The sequence below is a fragment of the Littorina saxatilis genome, linkage group LG16 (assembly GCF_037325665.1).
Source record: "Littorina saxatilis isolate snail1 linkage group LG16, US_GU_Lsax_2.0, whole genome shotgun sequence".
Taxonomy (NCBI): domain Eukaryota; kingdom Metazoa; phylum Mollusca; class Gastropoda; order Littorinimorpha; family Littorinidae; genus Littorina; species Littorina saxatilis.
In genome coordinates this window covers 23,248,319-23,268,806 of record NC_090260.1, presented here as the reverse complement: position 1 = coordinate 23,268,806, position 20,488 = coordinate 23,248,319, and the positions used below count along the sequence as shown (strand labels likewise).

General features: G+C 40.8%; 1 protein-coding gene across 1 annotated transcript in view; it reads right to left on the bottom strand.

Moving 5' to 3' along the window:
- Window positions 1–20,488, bottom strand: part of LOC138949933 (uncharacterized) — a 192,895-nt gene that overhangs the window by 89,874 nt on the left and 82,533 nt on the right. The window contains exons 5-6 of the mRNA XM_070321716.1: window positions 11,275–11,385; window positions 1,801–1,920 (exon numbers count right to left, since the gene is read on the bottom strand). Coding sequence (XP_070177817.1) covers window positions 1,801–1,920; window positions 11,275–11,385 — 231 coding nt within the window. The remainder of the gene's footprint in view (window positions 1–1,800; window positions 1,921–11,274; window positions 11,386–20,488) is intronic.

The following is a 20,488-nucleotide window of genomic DNA, read 5'->3' as shown; positions in this document are numbered from 1 at the left end:
AACTTGGGTCAAGTCGGAAGATTATTAAACCTTAGAAGTGTGCAAAGTTCCACAGGTCTAGCGTCAAAAACATCCGAAGTAACGTAACCCCAACATTAAGTTTTTATGAATCGAACATGACCCCAGTGTGACCCTAACATTTGACAAGGCTCAACCAAACTGGGGTCACGTCGGGACATCATCCAATCCTAAATTAATGCGTGCAACATTTCAAATGTCCAGCTGTGACGGGGTTGTTTTTTTTTTTGTCCACGGACGGACAGACGGCCGGTGTAACACGAGAAAATTACTCCCACGAGATTTTTACTCCGGAGTAAACATTTCGTACGAAAAAGTTACTCCCTTTACGAAAAAGGCACTCCCCCATTTCACGAGAAAATTACTCCCCAAGACAGGTGAGTTCCGAGTAAACATTTCGTACAAAAATGTTACTCCCCTGACGAATAAATAACGAATAAATTACTTCACCCAAACACAAGCAATTTAACTTCCCATGCCAGGTGTACGAAATTTTTACTCCCTTGTCCCCTGTTAGTCTTGGTGGTGGAAGGGGTGGAAGGAGGGTAGCGCGACATTCGTGTGCGTGAGATCACTTATTGGCATTATCCCTTCGCCCGCATCCCATTTTTGCATACGATATTTTTACTGGAAGTAAAAACAAGAAGGGCAAAGCCCATACGACTCACATGCTTGACCTTGACCTTTACATGACCTTGACCAAGGTCAAATAACTAAACCTAGCAATGACATCATACACTAAGAACTGCTTTACACATTTTTCCTACCAAAATACATGTGACCTTGACCCAAGGTCAAGGTCATCAAAGGTCATGCAACACAAAGCTGTTAATTCAAGACATAGGAAGTACAATGGTGCTTATTGGCTCTTTCTACCATGAGATATGGTCACTTTTAGTGGTTCACTACCTTATTTTGGTCACATTTCATAAGGGTCAAAGTGACCTTGACCTTAATCATATGTGACCAAATGTGTCTCATGATGAAAGCATAACATGTGCCCCACATAATTTTTAAGTTTGAAACAGTTATCTTCCATAGTTCAGGGTCAAGGTCACTTCAAAATATGTATACAATCCAACTTTGAAGAGCTCCTGTGACCTTGACCTTGAAGCAAGGTAAACCAAACTGGTATCAAAAGATGGGGCTTACTTTGCCCTATATATCATATATAGGTGAGGTATTCAATCTCAAAAACTTCAGAGAAAATGTGAAAAATGTGAAAAATAGCTGTTTTTTAGACAACATTTATGGCCCCTGCGACCTTGACGTTGAAGCAAGGTCAAGATGCTATGTATGTTTTTGGGGGCCTTGTCATCATACACCATCTTGCCAAATTTGGTACTGATAGACTGAATAGTGTCCAAGAAATATCCAACGTTAAAGTTTTCCGGACGGACGGACGGACGGACGGACGGACGGACGGACGGACGGACGGACGGACGACTCGGGTGAGTACATAGACTCACTTTTGCTTCGCATGTGAGTCAAAAATGGGGAGTAAAAATTTCGTGGAGGCAGTAATTTTTTCGTGCCGTATGGAGTTCTTTTCTCGTACGAAAAGTGTACTCGGAGTAAGAATTTCGAACGAAATATTTACTCCGGAGTAAAAATTTCGTGTTACACCGGCCGCCCATACAGACGGACACAGATGAGTACTAAGACTAACCGATTGCTGGGGTGAATCAAACGTGTGTTTTTTTCTTCTGTACCCAAACACGACCCAAACACGACCTGACTGTGACTAAAATCTGACGAGGGTGATATGAAAGGTCCACTCACCCCAGATTGTAACTTCACACAATGAAATTTGATAGTAACTGGAGTAGTTGGGCTCTTTTCTTTTCCGAAAACGAAGATATCGCCCATTGAGTGCGTGTTCACAATCGACGGAAAACGTACCTGCACATGCAAACATAAGTCGTTTAGTTCTTTCTTCTTTGCTTACTTTTTTAAATTGTATGTCATCTTTCCAACGATGTATAATAAGCAGGGGTTCTATAAATAATCAGTTTGACAATCTGGCCTTGTGTGGCCTTTGTTTACAAGAAAGGGACGCTTGGGAATACGCTTGTACTAGAATGTATCAATAAAAGCAAGTTAAACACATGTTGAGGATGATTTTTACAAAATTCAGGCATTTTAAGGTAAATAAAGCATTGTTCTCTCCAAAACAGCAACAAAGTTAATTTCAACCATATGGACCCTCACCACCTTATTCTGTTCGCTGAGAAGCTGGCTGCAAGTGACTTATATAGAGAATACTACATGGCTGGGTGTGCCATACTAGATTTACACGAGTTGTTTTTATATTTAGTCAAGTTTAGACTAAATGTTTTAACATAAACTTGGCAACAAAATTATTGCAACAAATTTCAAACCCAAATTAAAGCATTAATTCCCGTGTCATTTCATTAAAATTGTATATATATGCCAGTTAAGGCCGTTTACTTAACCTTCAGGATCACGTTTTGGATTCAATATTTCTTTTACAGGGATCACGTGACCGCCGCTCAAGTAAGGGTACCCTCAAAATCGACCAGACAAAAACGGACCTTGGGCCGAATGAAAAATCGACAAAAGAGCACAATAGGCAAAACTTTGCAACTTTGACATACGAGAAGAAAGTCAAACCAATTATCTGTCTTGAAAAGATTGTTTTGTTTTGCTACCTTGCTTATTTCGTGTGCTATGCTATTCCTGATGATGCAGGTGTCGATCGCAAGAGCTGTCAAAAAGGCAATTTTTCGTGTAACGGAGATACAACGAAGGCAGTTTTGTGAGCGCGCCAGCCCCGTTTCTGCTGCAGCAGAGAACTGTGCGGGTCTGCCCAGCCAGGCTTGAAAGGGCGGGCACGCACAGGTCTATGCGTCCCCTTTTCCAAGATTCCAGCAAAGAAAGAGGTCAACTAAGTTTTTGTTTCGCCAATTCTTTTCGTCTTTTCACTCGTTTTTCCCAGATCAAGTGCGCTCATGTTTGACATTTTCATTGCGGGCGGCTATGTGCCTTGATTTTTTTACACGACGCCCGTTTATGGAGCGAGTTTAAGAAAAACGCCCAGGCGTTCGTCAATGCCAGAAAATAGGGGCTGACACTGACAGCAGGGACAGTGGAAGAATGTTTCTGAAACTTGGCACACATGTAATGGCACCATTCTTTGCAAAGTATACACAGTTGCGTGCATGTCACATTTGTTTCTTGGACGTTACGAACGTTTGCAAAAGTTTAACGGAAAACGGTTACAACGTCCATTCTCGGGATATGTTTGCTCTATGTACTGGAACATATACAGATGAGGGTCTTTGTCATCGTTCTGAGAAATAAGAGTAGGCAGGGTCACGGACCTGTGACGTCATACCCAAATATTGCTCAAACTCCTGAAACACATTTTTGAGCAGAAGAAAGATTTATCAATCAATCAATATCAATCAATATGAAGCTTATATAGCGCGTATTCCGTGGGTACAGTTCTAAGCGCTTGTCGAAGAGTTGTCAACACAGGACTAACAAAGAAACTAACATCTTCAGACGGACACGAACCCTATCACACACTAGCAAACCCTGGTAAACAAACAACTGTTTAACAACAATGTACACATCAATAGCTTATCTTCAAATACACGTATATTTCTGACCAAAAAACTGCTGTTTAACATCTGGGCTATACCATTGAAAAAATTATCTTAACTTTTTGTGCTCAGTGTATTTATGCCACTCAGATCACGGACTAAATATGCGGAAACTGTCCTATTTTGTATATGGGTTTGGAAGAACTGCTCATAATTTACATCGCATGTCGGCCCTGTTCCAGCTTCACAAACATAGGTGATAACCTCAATGTTAAGTATTAAACAATGGAGACTGCACGTGAGAGGGAACAATGTTAAGTTTTTTTAGGAAACGAACATGACCATGTTAAAACCCCAGTTTCAGAGATCCAGCTTGAAAAACATCAGAGATAACCTCAACGTTACGTTTTTATCCACAGACGGACGGACACATTTAAATCCGAAATACTCACCAATTACTCAGGTGAGTCAGAAATAAATAGATTTGTCATCATTTTCACGAGTTTTTATTCACAAACACCTGGGAAATAAATCTCATGTTTCCCATGCAATAACTCGAGGTGGTGAATGGGTTTGAGCTTTCAGGTGAAACGTGGATTGTCAAAGTAAAACCCAATCAGGCTGATTGTTTGATGTGTGGAACCATCGCGGCTTTGGATTTGTGTTTCCGAGGACAACGACTGTAAGCATTCACTCTCAAAGACCCAATCAATGTTGATAATTACCGCGGCGACTCATGGTCAATTTGCAACTTATCTCTGTAATCGCAAAATCCACGACAAAAAATCATAAACACTTAAAAGAAAAAAATATGCTCAACACTTACTGAACTCACAGGTATGATCGCAGCTCTGTACATTTTCAGACTGGAAGAAAAGCGTCAACAAGCTACGTTTGACCTCACATACAAGTTTGACGTGTTATCTCGTGCTACTGTGACGATGCTTTGTGGCCCGGAGTTGGATTCTAAAAATTCGTCTCCCTGTGGGTTATTGTGCATTTTGTTGCACAACCAAAATGATGACAAAAACGATGTTTGGTGGTTTTTTTCTTTGGTTTTTTTTCTCCAAAATGTTAATCAATCAATAAACACGTGATAACAAACATGGTAACTGTGTGTTTTCTGTCTGTACACATAATTTCTCATTTACATGATTTACCTTAAATCAGATACAATAAACAATTTGTTTCTAATTAATAAAACGTCAGACTAACGAAATCTCAAAACATGATTTCCAAAAATAATTTCCAGTGTCAATCGTGAATTGTTTTTTTTTTTAATGCTTACGCACATCTTTGCGAATAAAATAATGATTAATCTTCTTCATATTTTTGCTGTTACTTTTAATACCAAAAAGCACATCTGTAACATTCAACCTAATTCTTTCGCCAATGTTTACTAATATGTACATTTCAATATATTTCCAAAACCTGAGCACGGTTGGGCATTCAAAGAAAAGATGCTCCAATACATCAAGTTCATCCTCACAATATGTACAGTTTTTATCAGCCTTAACTTTCATTTTACACAATAAAATATTAGTTGGATAAATGTTTTGCAATATTTTCCAATGCAGTACACGTAATCGAACTTCACTAGTGACAGTGGCTGCTAAGTTCCAATTGTTTTCGTCAATTTCAAATCCTAACTTTCTTCTCCAAAATCCTTCTGAACAGGGTGGGCTGTATTTTTTTCCTACGAGAAACTTTCGAATTTCTTTTACTGATGTCACTTTTTTTCCACAAAAGCTCGGAATGTCACAGACTGAACAATTTACATCGTCTATAGCTACATTTCTTAAAAGGAGATATACAGCTGTACGAACAACATGGTACTCAAGCAATATATTTGCAGTGTAGCCAGTTCTTTCACACACTTCTTCATAGATAGTTTGTTTGTTTGTTTATTTGTTGCTTAACGTCCAGCCGACTACGCAGAGCCATATCAGGACGAGGAAGGGGGGATGAAGGGGGCCACTTGTCAAGCGATTCCTGTTTACAAATGCACTAACCCATTACTTGTGTCCCAGCAGGCTTTAGTAAAACTAAATTAATACCTACTGGAAGATTACCAGTTTCCAGTATGTTAAAATAGGCTTAACCTATCTACTGCTGGACTTACATCAGAACACTAACAGATCAAACTATACATGAATCGCGAGACAAGCGGCAAGAGAAGAGATTTTTGGAAAAAATACAGGTGAATGAGCAAGAAGGCAGAAAAAAGAAAAGAATTCATGAAGAAAAAGAGAGCATGACAGGAAAGAGGAACCAAAAATCTACCTAACAGCAAACTAGAAAGCTCCCGCGGTTCCAAAAACAGGAGGGGCCTTTAATTTCATAACCGCAGTGCCCCACTGCGGGACTTCATAGGTAGCAAAACGTCCATTCTCACACACATCGCTCACATACATTATACCACTTTTAATCCAATCCGCAAAAAAGAGTGGGTTACCTTGACAAATTATATCTTTGTTGTTCCACAACAAACCCGATACAGAATTACCATTATCGACTTGATTATTATCAAGCCATGCCTTCAACACAGCGGACCAAAATTCCGATTTAATACTGTCCAATCCTTTAAATGGTTTGCTATTAATGTTCGCCAAAAAAACATTCAAAGCGACTCCCAAAACGGAAAAACAGTGCTTTTGGGAGCCATGACCATTTCTGATCTTCATTAGACAGAGTTAGGTTCACAACCCAGCTTAACAAAAAGGAACACTGCATCTGTCGCAAATCAATCATATTCAATCCACCTTGCTTAACTTTGTTTCAAATGCCTTCCTGTTGCAGTCATTTTTGCGCCACACGAAGCGAAACATTAACCTATTAATTTTAGTTAGAACGTCGTCTGGTACAATCAGCGCCTGCATTATATAGACAAAATGTGGCAGAGAGTAAATGTTTTAAATACACAGACTTTACCAATAATGCTCAAATTCCTTTTCTCCCACACGCAAATGAGCCTTTTCGCAACATTCACTCTCTCTTCCCAATTCTCTCTCACTTTTGACGCACGCATGTAATTACAGAAATATACACCCAGAATTTTCATTTTGTCTGTACATGCAAAACCGCAACACTCATTCCTACAGTTCTTCCGTGACCCAAACCACATTAGCTTGGATTTTTGGTGATTTATGTTTAAACCTGATATTTCCGAAAATGTATCAATCAAAGCTAGGGCTTGGAACATGTCATGTTCATCTTGCAAAAACACTGTAACATCATCAGCGTACAACAATACTTTCAAAACTGTATCCATATCTACGTTCTTCCATAATGACATACCCTTTATATTTTTGGCCTCTCGAATTTTTATTGCTAACAATTCAACTGCTAATACGAAGGCTAGTGCGGAAAAAGGACAACCTTGCCTTATTCCGGAATCAATATTAAAACAAGAAGGGCAAAGCCCATACGACTCACATGCTTGACCTTCTGCTTTACACATTTTTCCTACAAAAATACATGTGACCTTGACCCAAGGTCAAGGTCATCCAAGGTCATGCAACACAAAGCTGTTAATTCAAGACATAGGAAGTACAATGGTGCTTATTGGCTCTTTCTACCATGAGATATGGTCACTTTTAGTGGTTCTCTACCTTATTTTGGTCACATTTCATAAGGGTCAAAGTGACCTTGACCTTGATCATATGTGACCAAATGTGTCTCATGATGAAAGCATAATATGTGCCCCACATAATTTTTAAGTTTGAAACAGTTATCTTCCATAGTTCAGGGTCAAGGTCACTTCAAAATATGTATACAATCCAACTTTGAAGAGCTCCTGTGACCTTGACCTTGAAGCAAGGTAAACCAAACTGGTATCAAAAGATGGGGCTTACTTTGCCCTATATATCATATATAGGTGAGGTATTCAATCTCAAAAACTTCAGAGAAAATGGGAAAAATGTGAAAAATAGCTGTTTTTTAGACAACATTTATGGCCCCTGCGACCTTGACCTTGAAGCAAGGTCAAGATGCTATGTATGTTTTTTGGGGCCTTGTCATCATACACCATCTTGCCAAATTTGGTACTGATAGACTGAATAGTGTCCAAGAAATATTCAACGTTAAAGTTTTCCGGACGGACGGACGGACGGAAGGACGACTCGGGTGAGTACATAGACTCACTTTTGCTTCGCATGTGAGTCAAAAATTCAGATAACCAACCACAATAATTTACACAACTTCTTGCGTTTTTCATCCCATTTCACAAAATCAGTTTCAAAACCAAATTTTTCAAACATCTTCAACATAAACTCTTTGGAAATGCAATCAAATGCATGAAAAAAGTCAATTGACACCATCAATCCAGGCTTATTATGTAAATCTGCATGTTCTAAAACATCATCAACTAATCGCAATAAGGTTGAGACACGTCTACCTTTTATTACCCAACTTGATCCTCATTCACAACACTCCCTACAACACCAGAGAGCCGAAGAGCTACACATTTCGCTAATAACTTATACTCTGTATTGGTCAGTGAAATAGGTCTCCAATTCTTTAAATCATTTCTTGATAAATCCTTCCCTTTATGAATCAGTGTAATTGCCGCTTTACACTGTGAATTAGATAGAGTTCCATTCTTAAAAGCAGAGTTAAAAGAAGCAAGTATATATACCTTTTTAGGCTCCTCCAAAGAAACTTATAAAACTCAACTGTTAATCCATCAATTCCAGGCACAGAACCATTATTCATACGCTTTAGAGCTGACAAAACTTCTCCTTCTACCACTTCTCCTTCACAGCTGTCTTTCTGCTGATCATTTATTTTTAAAACCTTTGTTCCATCCAAAAAAGTGTCAATTTTCAAGCTCATGTTTCCCTCATCAATTTTTCGTTTATACTGTGATAGGGTGGAGTGGAAGGGGGAAAATAGGCCAGGAAGCATAAATGAGACGCCAAGACAGAGGTTGCGATAACGTGACTTTTAATTAACGTACACCAGAAATAATGGGAGGGACGGGACTAACTCCCTACACAATAGGTAACTGAGGATACGCTTCACGCCTTACGGTCTTAAACCATCGGAGCGTGACACACTGACAAGGACCGATAACTTCACAAGTTACTACAGGGGGCGCTACGCTATCTATAATGTCACACAGGATGTGACGCGCCCGCAACACAGGACACGCTATTACACAACAAAGAACTAGGCTAGCGCGGGAAAACTGGGTCTCAACGGCGAAACAACGACATTGACGCTATAACGCCACTAGGATAAAATAGCTACATACATACGTGCACACCATAGCATCATTCATACGATCAGAACATATTATAGACAAGCAGAATTCAATATAAACAAAAGAAACAGCATCTACTTACAGTTCACTCCTCAATGAAGAACTAAACACACACGAAGTTATGCCGGTCTGAATCACTCACCTCGCTGATGATAAATCAGCTATTAAACCACAGGTTAAAGATGATACTCACAATCCAGCATAGGCTATCTGTATTTTAAAAGATGCCACACCAACACAAAGAACTGTTTCAAATAGAACACCGGTCTCAAGGCTAAAGCGCACTGACACGTCTTCACACTTCGAAATCACCGGTCAGACTGACCGAACTCGCACTGTCGGGGGTGGATGCGTACGCCCCCGTTAAGGGATTAACCAATTAAAACGCAGCATCTACGCACAAAGACATACACGCATCACGGAACAACGACCTACACGCATGGTCAAGGGGAATAATTGGGGTAGGTAACGAGAGAAATGAACAACAGTACGTCAAATCACCACACGGCTACAATACAAATCAGCAAAATACGTTTTTTGGACGAGAATAATATCCTCTTGCGTTGTAACAATTCGTCCATTATCATCTGTTACACTTTCCATTATTTTTGCATTTGCTCTCGCCTTTTCTAACCCAAGAAAAAAAGGTGTGTTCCTTTCACCCTGCTCGATCCATTGAACTCTTGCACGCACCTGTGCTGCACGATATTTACGCTGCTCTAACAGTTCAAACTGCAGCTTGACCTTCTGCCGTTTACCTTGCGTTACAGTCAGGGGAGATCCCAAGGGCTTTATCCAACTCATTTAATTCTCCATACAATTTTGCAACATCATTTTTAATTTCAAAACTTTTGAGCTTACTAAAATGTTGGGAGAAATCCTTGATTCTCATTTTCAATAATTCCCAACCAAGTTGACAATCCTCTTCATCATCACGTTGAAATGTGTCAAACATTTTGTTCATTTGATCAACACAGCCCACATCATGTAACAGAGAATTATTAAATTTCCAATAACCCTCTCCTCTAACGACATAGAGAGTTTAATATGAATACTACAGCCTCTATGATCCGACGTCGCAACAGAGATTATGTCACAATCAACAATCTTTTCAAACACACTTATAAGTTAAACTACTAAAAACGTAGTCAAGTCTTCTTGCCACAAATGGAACATTTTTTGACCATGTAAATTCTTTTCTATCTAAATTATGCATTCTCCATACATCGTATAAATCACATTCATTCACCAGGTCATTAAATTGTTTCACAACAACATTTGAATGATTATCTCTACTTATTATGTCGAGCTCATTAATCATGACACAATTAAAATCACCACACAACACTATATCACCATCTTCCTTTTTTAACATGTCTGATACATCAGTAAAAAAAAGTCATTTTCTCTCTAGACTCGTTGGGTGCATACATACATTTGCGATAATCAAACATTGGTTATCACTTCCAATCTTCACAGCAAGAATGCGCTTCGTTTCACACACGATCTTTACATAATCACATACAAACCCTTTTTTTCAATAATATAACCTGTCCCGAGCTATGCACGGTACTTTTGCTGTAAAACAGATCACCACCCCACTCTCTCCTCCATTCTTCACTGACATCTTTAGTAATATGCGACTCTTGCAAACAAATGACATCATACTTTTTGCTTCTGAAAAACGTAAACAAACTGTTCCTTTTTCTTTTGGTTCTTATTCCTCGAGTATTCAGCGAGATCAATTTCATGTTACAAGCCATTGTCAGTGTCTAGTATCAGTGTCAGTTCTTGTTACACAGCACGTGCGCTAGTTGGCACTCGCATCAAGCGTGCGTGTTTCTCCACGCCTTCTGTTGTTGGGGAAACCCCTTCTGTCTCTTGGCGTGTCCGCTTGGGGGTATTTGACCGAGTGAGAGAGTCAAAATCGAGTTGCGTTTGTTTCTTGCTGTTCCTGTCTTTTGTTAATTGTCTACCTCTTTCTACGAGTGCTGATTTTCACTGCTTCTGTTTTGGTTTGTGTTTTGTAGAGGAGTGCATGTTTGTGTTTTTGCTTGTTGTCAGACCAGGATTTTGTTGTTGGTCCTCGGGGAGCATATCACCTTTTGTCTCATATTTATCAACCGCGGCCTTCGGCCTTGGTCGATACAGATGAAACAAAAGACGATATGGTCCCCTTGGACCAACAAAAAAGCTGGTCTGTCAACAAGCCACCAAACATCTTATAATGTCATGTTTACTTTTCAAATGTGCTCAGAATTACAGAAAAAAAGTTATGTAACAGGAAGTACAGTACTACGTTCGCACGACTATATCTAAATATAATCTCGGCGATGACTGTTTGTGTGTGTTGATTTTTTAGTTTGATGCCGACAGATTGACTGAATATGTTAATATCGCTTCACGCGATTTATTTTGTCTTACTGTTTGATGTGTAGTTTGGCAGGACCTCCTCAGTTCCGTACGTTGCCAAGGAGAAACAGACGTCCCCATCCACAGAGCTTTCAAGAGCCCACAACCGCTTTACGTCGTAGACTGCAAGACACACACTCACACACACAAACACACACACACACACACACACACACACACACACACACAAACACATACATAAGATCACAATCTCTCTCTCCCTGTTTTAAATTCAATCATTTGAGTCACAAACACTTAACTGGGGTTCAGTTACTGAATCTGTGATAGTGTTATTTGGAGTAAGATTATTGACTTTGTTGCTGCTCCTGTTCTTCTTACTGTTTTTCCTATCCACAAATTCGTTTTGTCCGTTGGTTTTTGTTTTAATCACTACAGTATGTGTCCATATAGTCTACACTTGAGATGTGATGGGAACAAAAGGTTTCCAAAATGAAACAGGTAACTTTTTTTTTACCTGATTTTTGTCATGCAGAAGTTGAAGGGCTTGAGAGTTAAATTGTGCTGACTGAAAACTCCTGATAACTAATAGTCATTTTGAGCTTCAACCATTGTTGTGTGAAAGTGTGTTTTTTGTTTGGTTGGGTGTTTTGGTTATTTTTTTTGGGGGGGGGGGGGGGGCGGGGGGAATGTGAGAAGAATGTCTTTTTTTACCTGATCCAAACGAGTTGAATTTTAGTCTCAGAATGCACCAGATTGCACAGATTTTAATGTACCATTTAAAAAAAATTCGGGGGAGCATGCCTCCGAACCCCCCTAGAAAAAAAGGGATTTCCTCGTTTTTCATCACAAGAGAGTCCCACCCCTGAAGTTGGTTCACATTATACATTGCAGTGTTGTTGTCTTCCAAATACATTAAACATTGTACCAGTCATTACATTTAAATGACAATGATTAATATCAAACCTCCCCCGGTTCCCCAACATGTGACCTTTCTCACGCCCATGTTAAAACAAGAAGGGCAAAGCCCATACGACTCACATGCTTTGCACATTTTTCCTACCAAAATACATGTGACCTTGACCCAAGGTCAAGGTCATCCAAGGTCATGCAACACAAAGCTGTTAATTCAAGACATAGGAAGTACAATGGTGCTTATTGGCTCTTCCTACCATCAGATATGGTCACTTTTAGTGGTTCACTACCTTATTTTGGTCACATTTCATAAGGGTCAAAGTGACCTTGACCTTGATCATATGTGACCGAATGTGTCTCATGATGAAAGCATAACATGTGCCCCACATAATTTTTAAGTTTGAAACAGTTATCTTCCATAGTTCAGGGTCAAGGTCACTTCAAAATATGTATACAATCCAACTTTGAAGAGCTCCTGTGACCTTGACCTTGAAGCAAGGTAAACCAAACTGGCATCAAAAGATGGGGCTTACTTTGCCCTATATATCATATATAGGTGAGGTATTGAATCTCAAAAACTTCAGAGAAAATGGGAAAAATATGAAAAATAGCTGTTTTTTAGGCAACATTTATGGCCCCTGCGACCTTGACCTTGAAGCAAGGTCAAGATGCTATGTATGTTTTTTGGGGCCTTGTCATCATACACCATCTTGCCAAATTTGGTACTGATAGACTGAATAGTGTCCAAGAAATATCCAACGTTAAAGTTTTCCGGACGGACGGACGTCCGGACGTCCGGACGGACGGACGGACGGACGGACGGACGGACGACTCGGGTGAGTACATAGACTCACTTTTGCTTCGCATGTAAGTCAAAAAAGTTTTATTTTTCCCATGTAAAAACCTAAACAAACATGTGGTGTCTGATATACTGGGTAATATGATGAGGAACGTACAGGTCTTTAAAGGTCCAGTCCTTATTGTGAAAGCAGTTCTGCTCAGCTGGAATTTGGTGAATTTTTTGTTAATTAAGTGAATTCGCAAAAAATTTAAAAAATAACAGTTTGTTGTGCCCTCAAAGCATTCACTGGTTCAGGCTGTTGAATTTTGTCATGTGTCTTGGGAAAGGGGAAGTCTTATTCTACGTAAAAGCATCGCCAGGTCAGAGTGAGCCAAATCGTTTGCATGTAAAGGACTGTGCCTTTTAAGGACGCATGGATTTTTCATCTATTCAATTGCAGGATAACAACACAACACGGAATAGTTTCTAAGCAAGTATTTCTTTTCCTTTCTCGAGTCCCACAAAGTTCCCAATGCTAGGGCATACGTTTGTATAGAAGCTGTTCGTGGACATGTCATGTAAGTTTTAACACTGGCTAACATGAATTGTTTAGACTGGCTAAAATGAAAGAAGTATGCATTCTTGTGTTTTGTTCTGCAAGCGGTATCATTTTCCTAATGTTATCTGATTTTGATCTCTTACAGTTTTTACCGCTAGGATATCTACAATGGGCTAATTTAACATACGCCAGCCAACATTGCAGAACAGGATATGGACAAGGTATGTAGCGCTGTTTGCATCATTCGTTTAAAATCAAAAATCAGACTAATTTGCCTTCTTCGGCATTATGCATAAGATATATTCATCTTCATTTTTTTGCAATGCTGACTGTAGTTTTGTGTGTGTGTGTGTGTGTGTGTGTGTGTACAAGGGAGCCATTTTTCGTCTTCCGAACATCGGCTGTAAATTGAATAAGCTTTCTAAAAAAACATCATCTCAAACCCAACCCCGTCGGGTTGACCCTCGACTATATCTGGGCGATGCACTAAAACGATCATAACTTTTGAGCCCGTAAAAAGAATGTTTCTGAAACTTGGCACACATGTAATGGCACCATTATTTGCAAAGTATACAAAGTTGCGTGCATGTCACATTTGTTTATAGGACGTTACAAGCGTTTACAATTTTTTTTAACGGAAAACCGTTACAACGTCCATTCTCGGGTTTTGTTTGCTCTAAGTACTGTAACATATATGTCACAGGACAAACGAGTATCCAGGACAATCCAGAATTGTCCTAGGACAAACGCGGATCCTTGTTTTTCCTAGGAGAAACAAGGATCCCTGTTCTTCCTGGAAAATATCAAGTACAAATGCAGATCCTTGTTCTTCCTAGGAGAAATGAGGATCCTCATTCTTCCTAGCGGCCAGTAGAAACCAAGAATTAGTACAAATCCGGATTGTCCTATTTACATATTGCTTACAGTGGGAAACTTCGGGAAGTGAGTTGTATTTGAATACCTGCTGTGCAATGCATGGAACAGGACTTTTCTTCGGGAAGTGAGTTGTATTGAATACCTGCTGTGCAATGTATGGAACAGGACTTTTCTTCGGGAAGTGAGTTGTATTCGAATACCTGTTGACATTGAAATTGACATTGAGCTGTAAGGTTCACAACGTTTTTGCTGGTCGATGATAAATTATTGTGATCTGACTTTAGTGCAGTTGTTGAAGTGTCAAAATGGCTCAAAAGGACACTTTTTACAGCCTTTTGAAAGAACATATTGAAACAATGAAGTGTAAACAGGAACCCTTCAGCATATTCACAGATAAATACAACAAGATCGTCCAAGCTTTGCGCTTGCAGAGAGGAGAATTGTGTGAAGACGGGCCAACATTTAAAATGTGGTGCAAGAAATAGTTTAAACTTGAGCACATTGGATCGATGCAGATTGTGTACCAAGGCGTCTTATCCTGTTGTAACATACGAGGAAATGTTTGAAACAATAAGTAAATGTCATGAAAAAGTGGGACACTCTGGAAGAGATAAGACTTGGAGTGAGGTTCGAGCAAACTATGCGGGTATCAAGCATTCGGTTCTCGATATTTTTCTGAAAACTTGTACAGCATGTACCCAACGACAGCCCTCAACGAGTCCTCCAGCAGGAAGACCGATGATAAACCTGGAGTTCAGGCATGAGACCAGCAAATGTTCAAAAAGTAGGAAACTAAGCCGGGGTCCAGGGGCAACGCCCCGGTGGGGGGTTCAGGGGGGCAAAGCCCCCCTGACGGAAAATGAATTTTAGAATTATAAAGGCCATTTTGGGGCCTCTCCTGATAGCAAAAAAATAGATCATGCCTTTTTAAAAAGCTATAAAAACCACAAGAATAATATGTTTTAGCATTTTAAACAACTTACAGGGACACGACTGCCAACTAGTCTCGGCTCGCTCAAAATGACAATGACCAAGACTGTCAGTAATTCCTTCGCGTGACGTCTAACCCTCTTACGCCATAATGTGACGTCTTCAAATGTTAAAGTTTCTACCACAGACATACACACACACGCACAGACAGACAAAGTTACGATCGCATAGGCTACACTTACGTGAGCCAAAAAGCAATCAAGATAACTCATCAAAGCTGCTACAATGTCTGAACAGAGTGCACCTCCTCTCCCCCCCACCCCCCCAAAAAAAGGTTCTAATCTATAAATCGGTTGTTTTGCCTTGAGTTGAGGTGTTAATTTTCCTTATTCAGGCCTACCAGCAACTGCGGGTCACCGGCTCAGCGCAGACAGGATGGAGGGAAAGAGAGAGAGAGAGACAGAGAGAGAGAGAGAGAGAGAGAGAGAGAGAGAGAGAGAGAGGGAAAGAGAGAGACTGACTGACTGACTATTAGGGTTTAACGTCCTCTTAGACCAACTGGTCTATATTGGGACAGGTATTGGTAATACGTTGAAGATATGGTGTGATACTTTGATTCGAACAAGCCCGCTGTGGCTGTCTTCTTCAACACACCAGCATTGGGTTTGTCTCGTCAAAGTATCGAAGTACGATCATGATAATCGGAGACGAGAGATGATGCATGCGTGTCTTCGTGTTTTCCAAGCCCTGAGACTTTCGCTGTGAACGTGGGATCTTTTTCGTGCGCATGTGTGCACACGGGGGTGTTCGGACACCGAAGAGAGTCTGCACAAAGTTGACTCCGAGAAATAAATCTCTCGCCGAACGTGGGGATCGAACCCACGCTGATAGCGACCAACTGGCTACAAAACCAGCGCGCTACCAACTGAGCTACGTCCCCGCCCTCAGAGAGAGAGAGAGAGAGAGAGAGAGAGAGAGAGAGAGATTCAGATTTATAAGAAAGCTTATCTCGGTTGCAGAAACAACGGAGGTTGTTGTCTGACGTGCTTCCAAGAGCCCTCTGTGCTTCTTGCTTTCAATGTGACGAACCAACACCTTTTTTCCACCAAGTCCGTATTTCACCACGCAGTGGCCGTTGTCGCACCACGTGCACACGGCCTGACCGGGAATGGATATTTTGGCGATACTGTCGCCAATGAGCTGGCGCCTTTCTTTCTTGTTGATAGTGACTGTCACTTCTTCTGACAGCCAGTTGGCTTTCCACTTGTTTTTCACACTTTGGTCGTCGATCGTAAGAGCTTCCACAGCCGACAAAACAATATGGAATCCAGACGCCATGATGCTACATTGTTCACCTTCGGTGTTTGGAGATCGGGAGCCAATCAAAACAACCATCGGTGAATAATTAAGCCTCGGCAATAATCGTCGGAGATCAACAGCCAATCAAACGCGACCCATGATACTGCTATGGGTTCACGCGAGTGCTGGGGTGCGAATGCACTGACTTCAGTCGCAGACAGCTTCAGCTGAACGGTTCATACCACCACCTATGGGTTCACGCGAGTGCTGGGGTGCGAATGCACTAACTTCAGACGCAGATAGCTTCAGCTGAACGGTTCATACCAACTCCCCCCCCCCCCCCCCCCCCCTTTTTTCTCAACGAATTTGCATCGATCTCAAGAATGGTCTGTGAGCTAAGGAAAATATCGGAATTCCGATAAAAATCGGACCAGTCCCATGTCTGGGAGTTTCTTCTGCGGCTGCAGATCGATCTCGTAGACATGCGTAGCCAACCTGACGGCGAGTTCAAGTGGATCCTTCACGCTAGAGACCATTTCACAAAGTTTAGCGGGCTGTATCCAATGAAAACCAAAATGGCCGCAGAAGTAGCTGACCATCTGATAACTCAGTTTTGTGTGTTTGGATCTCCCAGAATCATGCAGTCCGACAATGGAAAGGAGTTCACTGCCCGAGTGATCAACGACCTGTCTCTTCTCTGGCTTCGACTTCTGTGGTGCTCCCTCCCGATGCTTCGACTTCTGTGGTGCCGCCTCCTGGATCATCAGCAGACTCTTCTGTGGTGCCGCATCCCGATGTTTCGACTTCTGTGGTGCCGCCTCCCGATGCTTCGACTTCTGTGGTGCCGCCTCCCGGATCATCAGCAGACTCTTCTGTGGTGCCGCCTCTCGATGCTTCAACTTCTGCGGTGCCGCCTCCCGACGTCTCTTCTTCCGGGCTGCCGCTTTCTGAGGCCTTGGGTGACGATGCTTCAGAAGAGCCAAGCACGAACAGTGACAACATGAAACGTGGAAAGGAGTTTATTCTTCTTGATTCAAGAAACCTGACTGTTGCCACTGGTACAGAGGTGAAGCACCGCACAATCATTCATGGACACAATATCAACAGTGAATCGCATACAGTTGTCCTCATTGAGGAAGTGGTGGCTCCATCATTTGTTCCATCAGATGCAAATCCTGCCGAAGAACCACTTGAAATAGGACAGTTTGTGTTGTGGTGTCGGTCAGACATGGTCGAATTCGAAGATGACACATCGGGTCACAAACAGGCACGATTTGAAGCAAGGAAAGCATACCTCAAAGCCGCATCGCGTCAACAAACCCGTTACGAGAAGAGAAACAAACAGCTACTCATACATTTGAAGAAGGCAACACAGTCGGCATCAAAATTCATAAAGTGGATAGGACTAACACCAGTGCGAAACTTCTGCCATGCAAAGTGCTTGCAACGAAAACAATAGACCACAATCTTAAACTGTTCAAAGTGTACACAACATCAGGTATAATAAAGAACTGGTTCAGACCAGAGGAATTGATTAATATGAACAACGTACATTTTCCAACTCTAAATCACGTGGAACCCAGCAGTCTCATAGAGATCAGTCTGATACAAGCCTCACTGGCGTGCACTGGATGGCATGCATCTTCCAGCTCTTCTGCGTCAAACGTCAGCAAGTGCATATATGTTGTTGTAAGAAAGCTGGGATCATGTGTGGGACAAAATGTCACCCATCAAATTCTTGCTGCAAGAACTGAGTTTGGTGTGCACATGTTGCATTGGGCAGACCCAAAGGGTAACTTGAGGCGAACAATTACACTAATGACACTGTCAATTTATTCAGTTCATTTTCGATCTCAGACTTTTTATTATTCTCCCTACTATTAGTCCGGGCAGGAGGCCTTGATCATGGGCTTGCTTATTGGTGTTGATCAAACCTTTAATTAATTTAGTTAATTATGTTTTCCATGCAGATGATTTTCACACTTTACTGCTTGAGCACGTTCTGTATGGATCAATATCAAATGTAGAAAATGTATTTAAATGTAAATGTAAATGTAAAATGTAAATGTATAGTTTCTAAGCAAAGTTTATTTAATCAACATTACACGCTGTTTTATTTTGTCGATTATTAAACCCTTGATTTATTGTTCTAGTGTTTTCCCTCTGTAAGATTCCAGTTTGCACTAGGACAATCTTGGATTGTACCAGATCTCAGTTTCTACTGGCCGCTAGGAAGAATAGGGATCCTCATTTCTCCTAGGAAGAACAAGGATCTGCATTTGTACTTGATATTTTCCAGGAAGAACAGGGATCCGCGTTTGTCCTAGGACAATTCTGGATTGTCCTGGATACTCGTTTGTCCTGTGACATTATACACTGATGAGGGTCTTTGTCATCGTTCTGTGAAATTTGGAGAGGCTGCTATTTGTAGTCAACTGCGGCTACCCAGCAAAAACACCACAAAAAACCCTGGATTTTTTTTACCGTTTTTCAGGATTGTGGTCGCTCTCCTTTACACGCTGGATCAGCCTGACTGCGCGGCGGATTTGAACGAAATGTGTATGACTTGTTAGATAGGACACCAAATAAACGTTTTGGTGTAAAACATGTAAAATATCATTCAGTTTAAGTTACCGTTTTGACGGTTGAAAGTGAATCATGCCGTCAAAAAACGCCATTATTGAGGGTAGGCGTGGTCACGGACCTCTGACGTCATACCCAAATATTGCTCAGATTCCAGAAACCCATTTTTGAGCAGAAGAAAGACTGATCTTCAAATACACGTATATTTCTGACCAAAAAAACTGCTGTTTAACATCTGGGGTATACCACTGAAATAATATCCTTAACTGTTTGTGCTCAGTGTATTTCCTTGTTACCCATTTTATCCAAACCATTGGAAAAACATATTCACAAACATTGCTCGCGTACATTAAGAGCAGGAACCTTTTCCATCAATTTCAATCTGGTTTTCGAGCAAATCACTCTTGTCACAGCGCGCTTACCACACTATGCGACACCTGGTTGTCTGCAGCAAATCGATCTGAAATCAGTGGTGCTGTGTTTCACGACTTTAAAAAAGCGTTTGATCTGCAGAAATTACGGTTGTATATCAGAAACAGTTCAGTGTGTAACTTATTTGCATCCTATTTAAAGGACAGAACTCAATATACTGCCCTTAACTGTAAAATATCTACCGAGGAGGCTGTGAATTGCGGGGTGCCTCAAGGTTCAGTGTTTGGACCGATCTTGTTATGTCTGTATATCAATGATCTGCCACTGCACATTTCTGATAGTAATGTAAGAAGTGATTTTTTTGCTGACGACTCTTCTCTTCACTCAAGTGGAAAATCTGTTCCAGTAATAGAGTTCTCCCGTCAAACAGCTTTAAACGATGTTAATAACTGGTGTAGTGCCAATGCTATGCTTGTCCATCCAGTAAAAACAAAAAGTATGGTAATTGCAACCTGACAAAAACACCAGATTTCTCCACTGAAACTAAATCTTACTATTGGTACGCAACCAATTGAACAAGTTCAACAACATCGCGTTTTAGGGGTAATTATTGATTGTGAATTCAAGTGGCAGGCACATCTACAGGATATTTGCAAGAAAGTAGCCAAGAACATTTTCCTCATATCCAAGTTAAAGCAATTTACGGACAGAAAGACTCTAGAAAAGGTTCCACCATGCTCATGTAATGCCTCACATTAATTATGTTTCGACGCTCTGGGATGGCAGCAGTGATGTCCACTTGAAAAAAGTTAGACTCTCTCTATCGTCGGTCAGCTAAAGTCATTGTAAATGATAATTTCTCAACAGATAGGAAGTTAAAAATGCTTAACTTTCTTCCACTGGAGAAGCATCTTAAGTTAAACAAGAAGGGCAAAGCCCATACGACTCACATG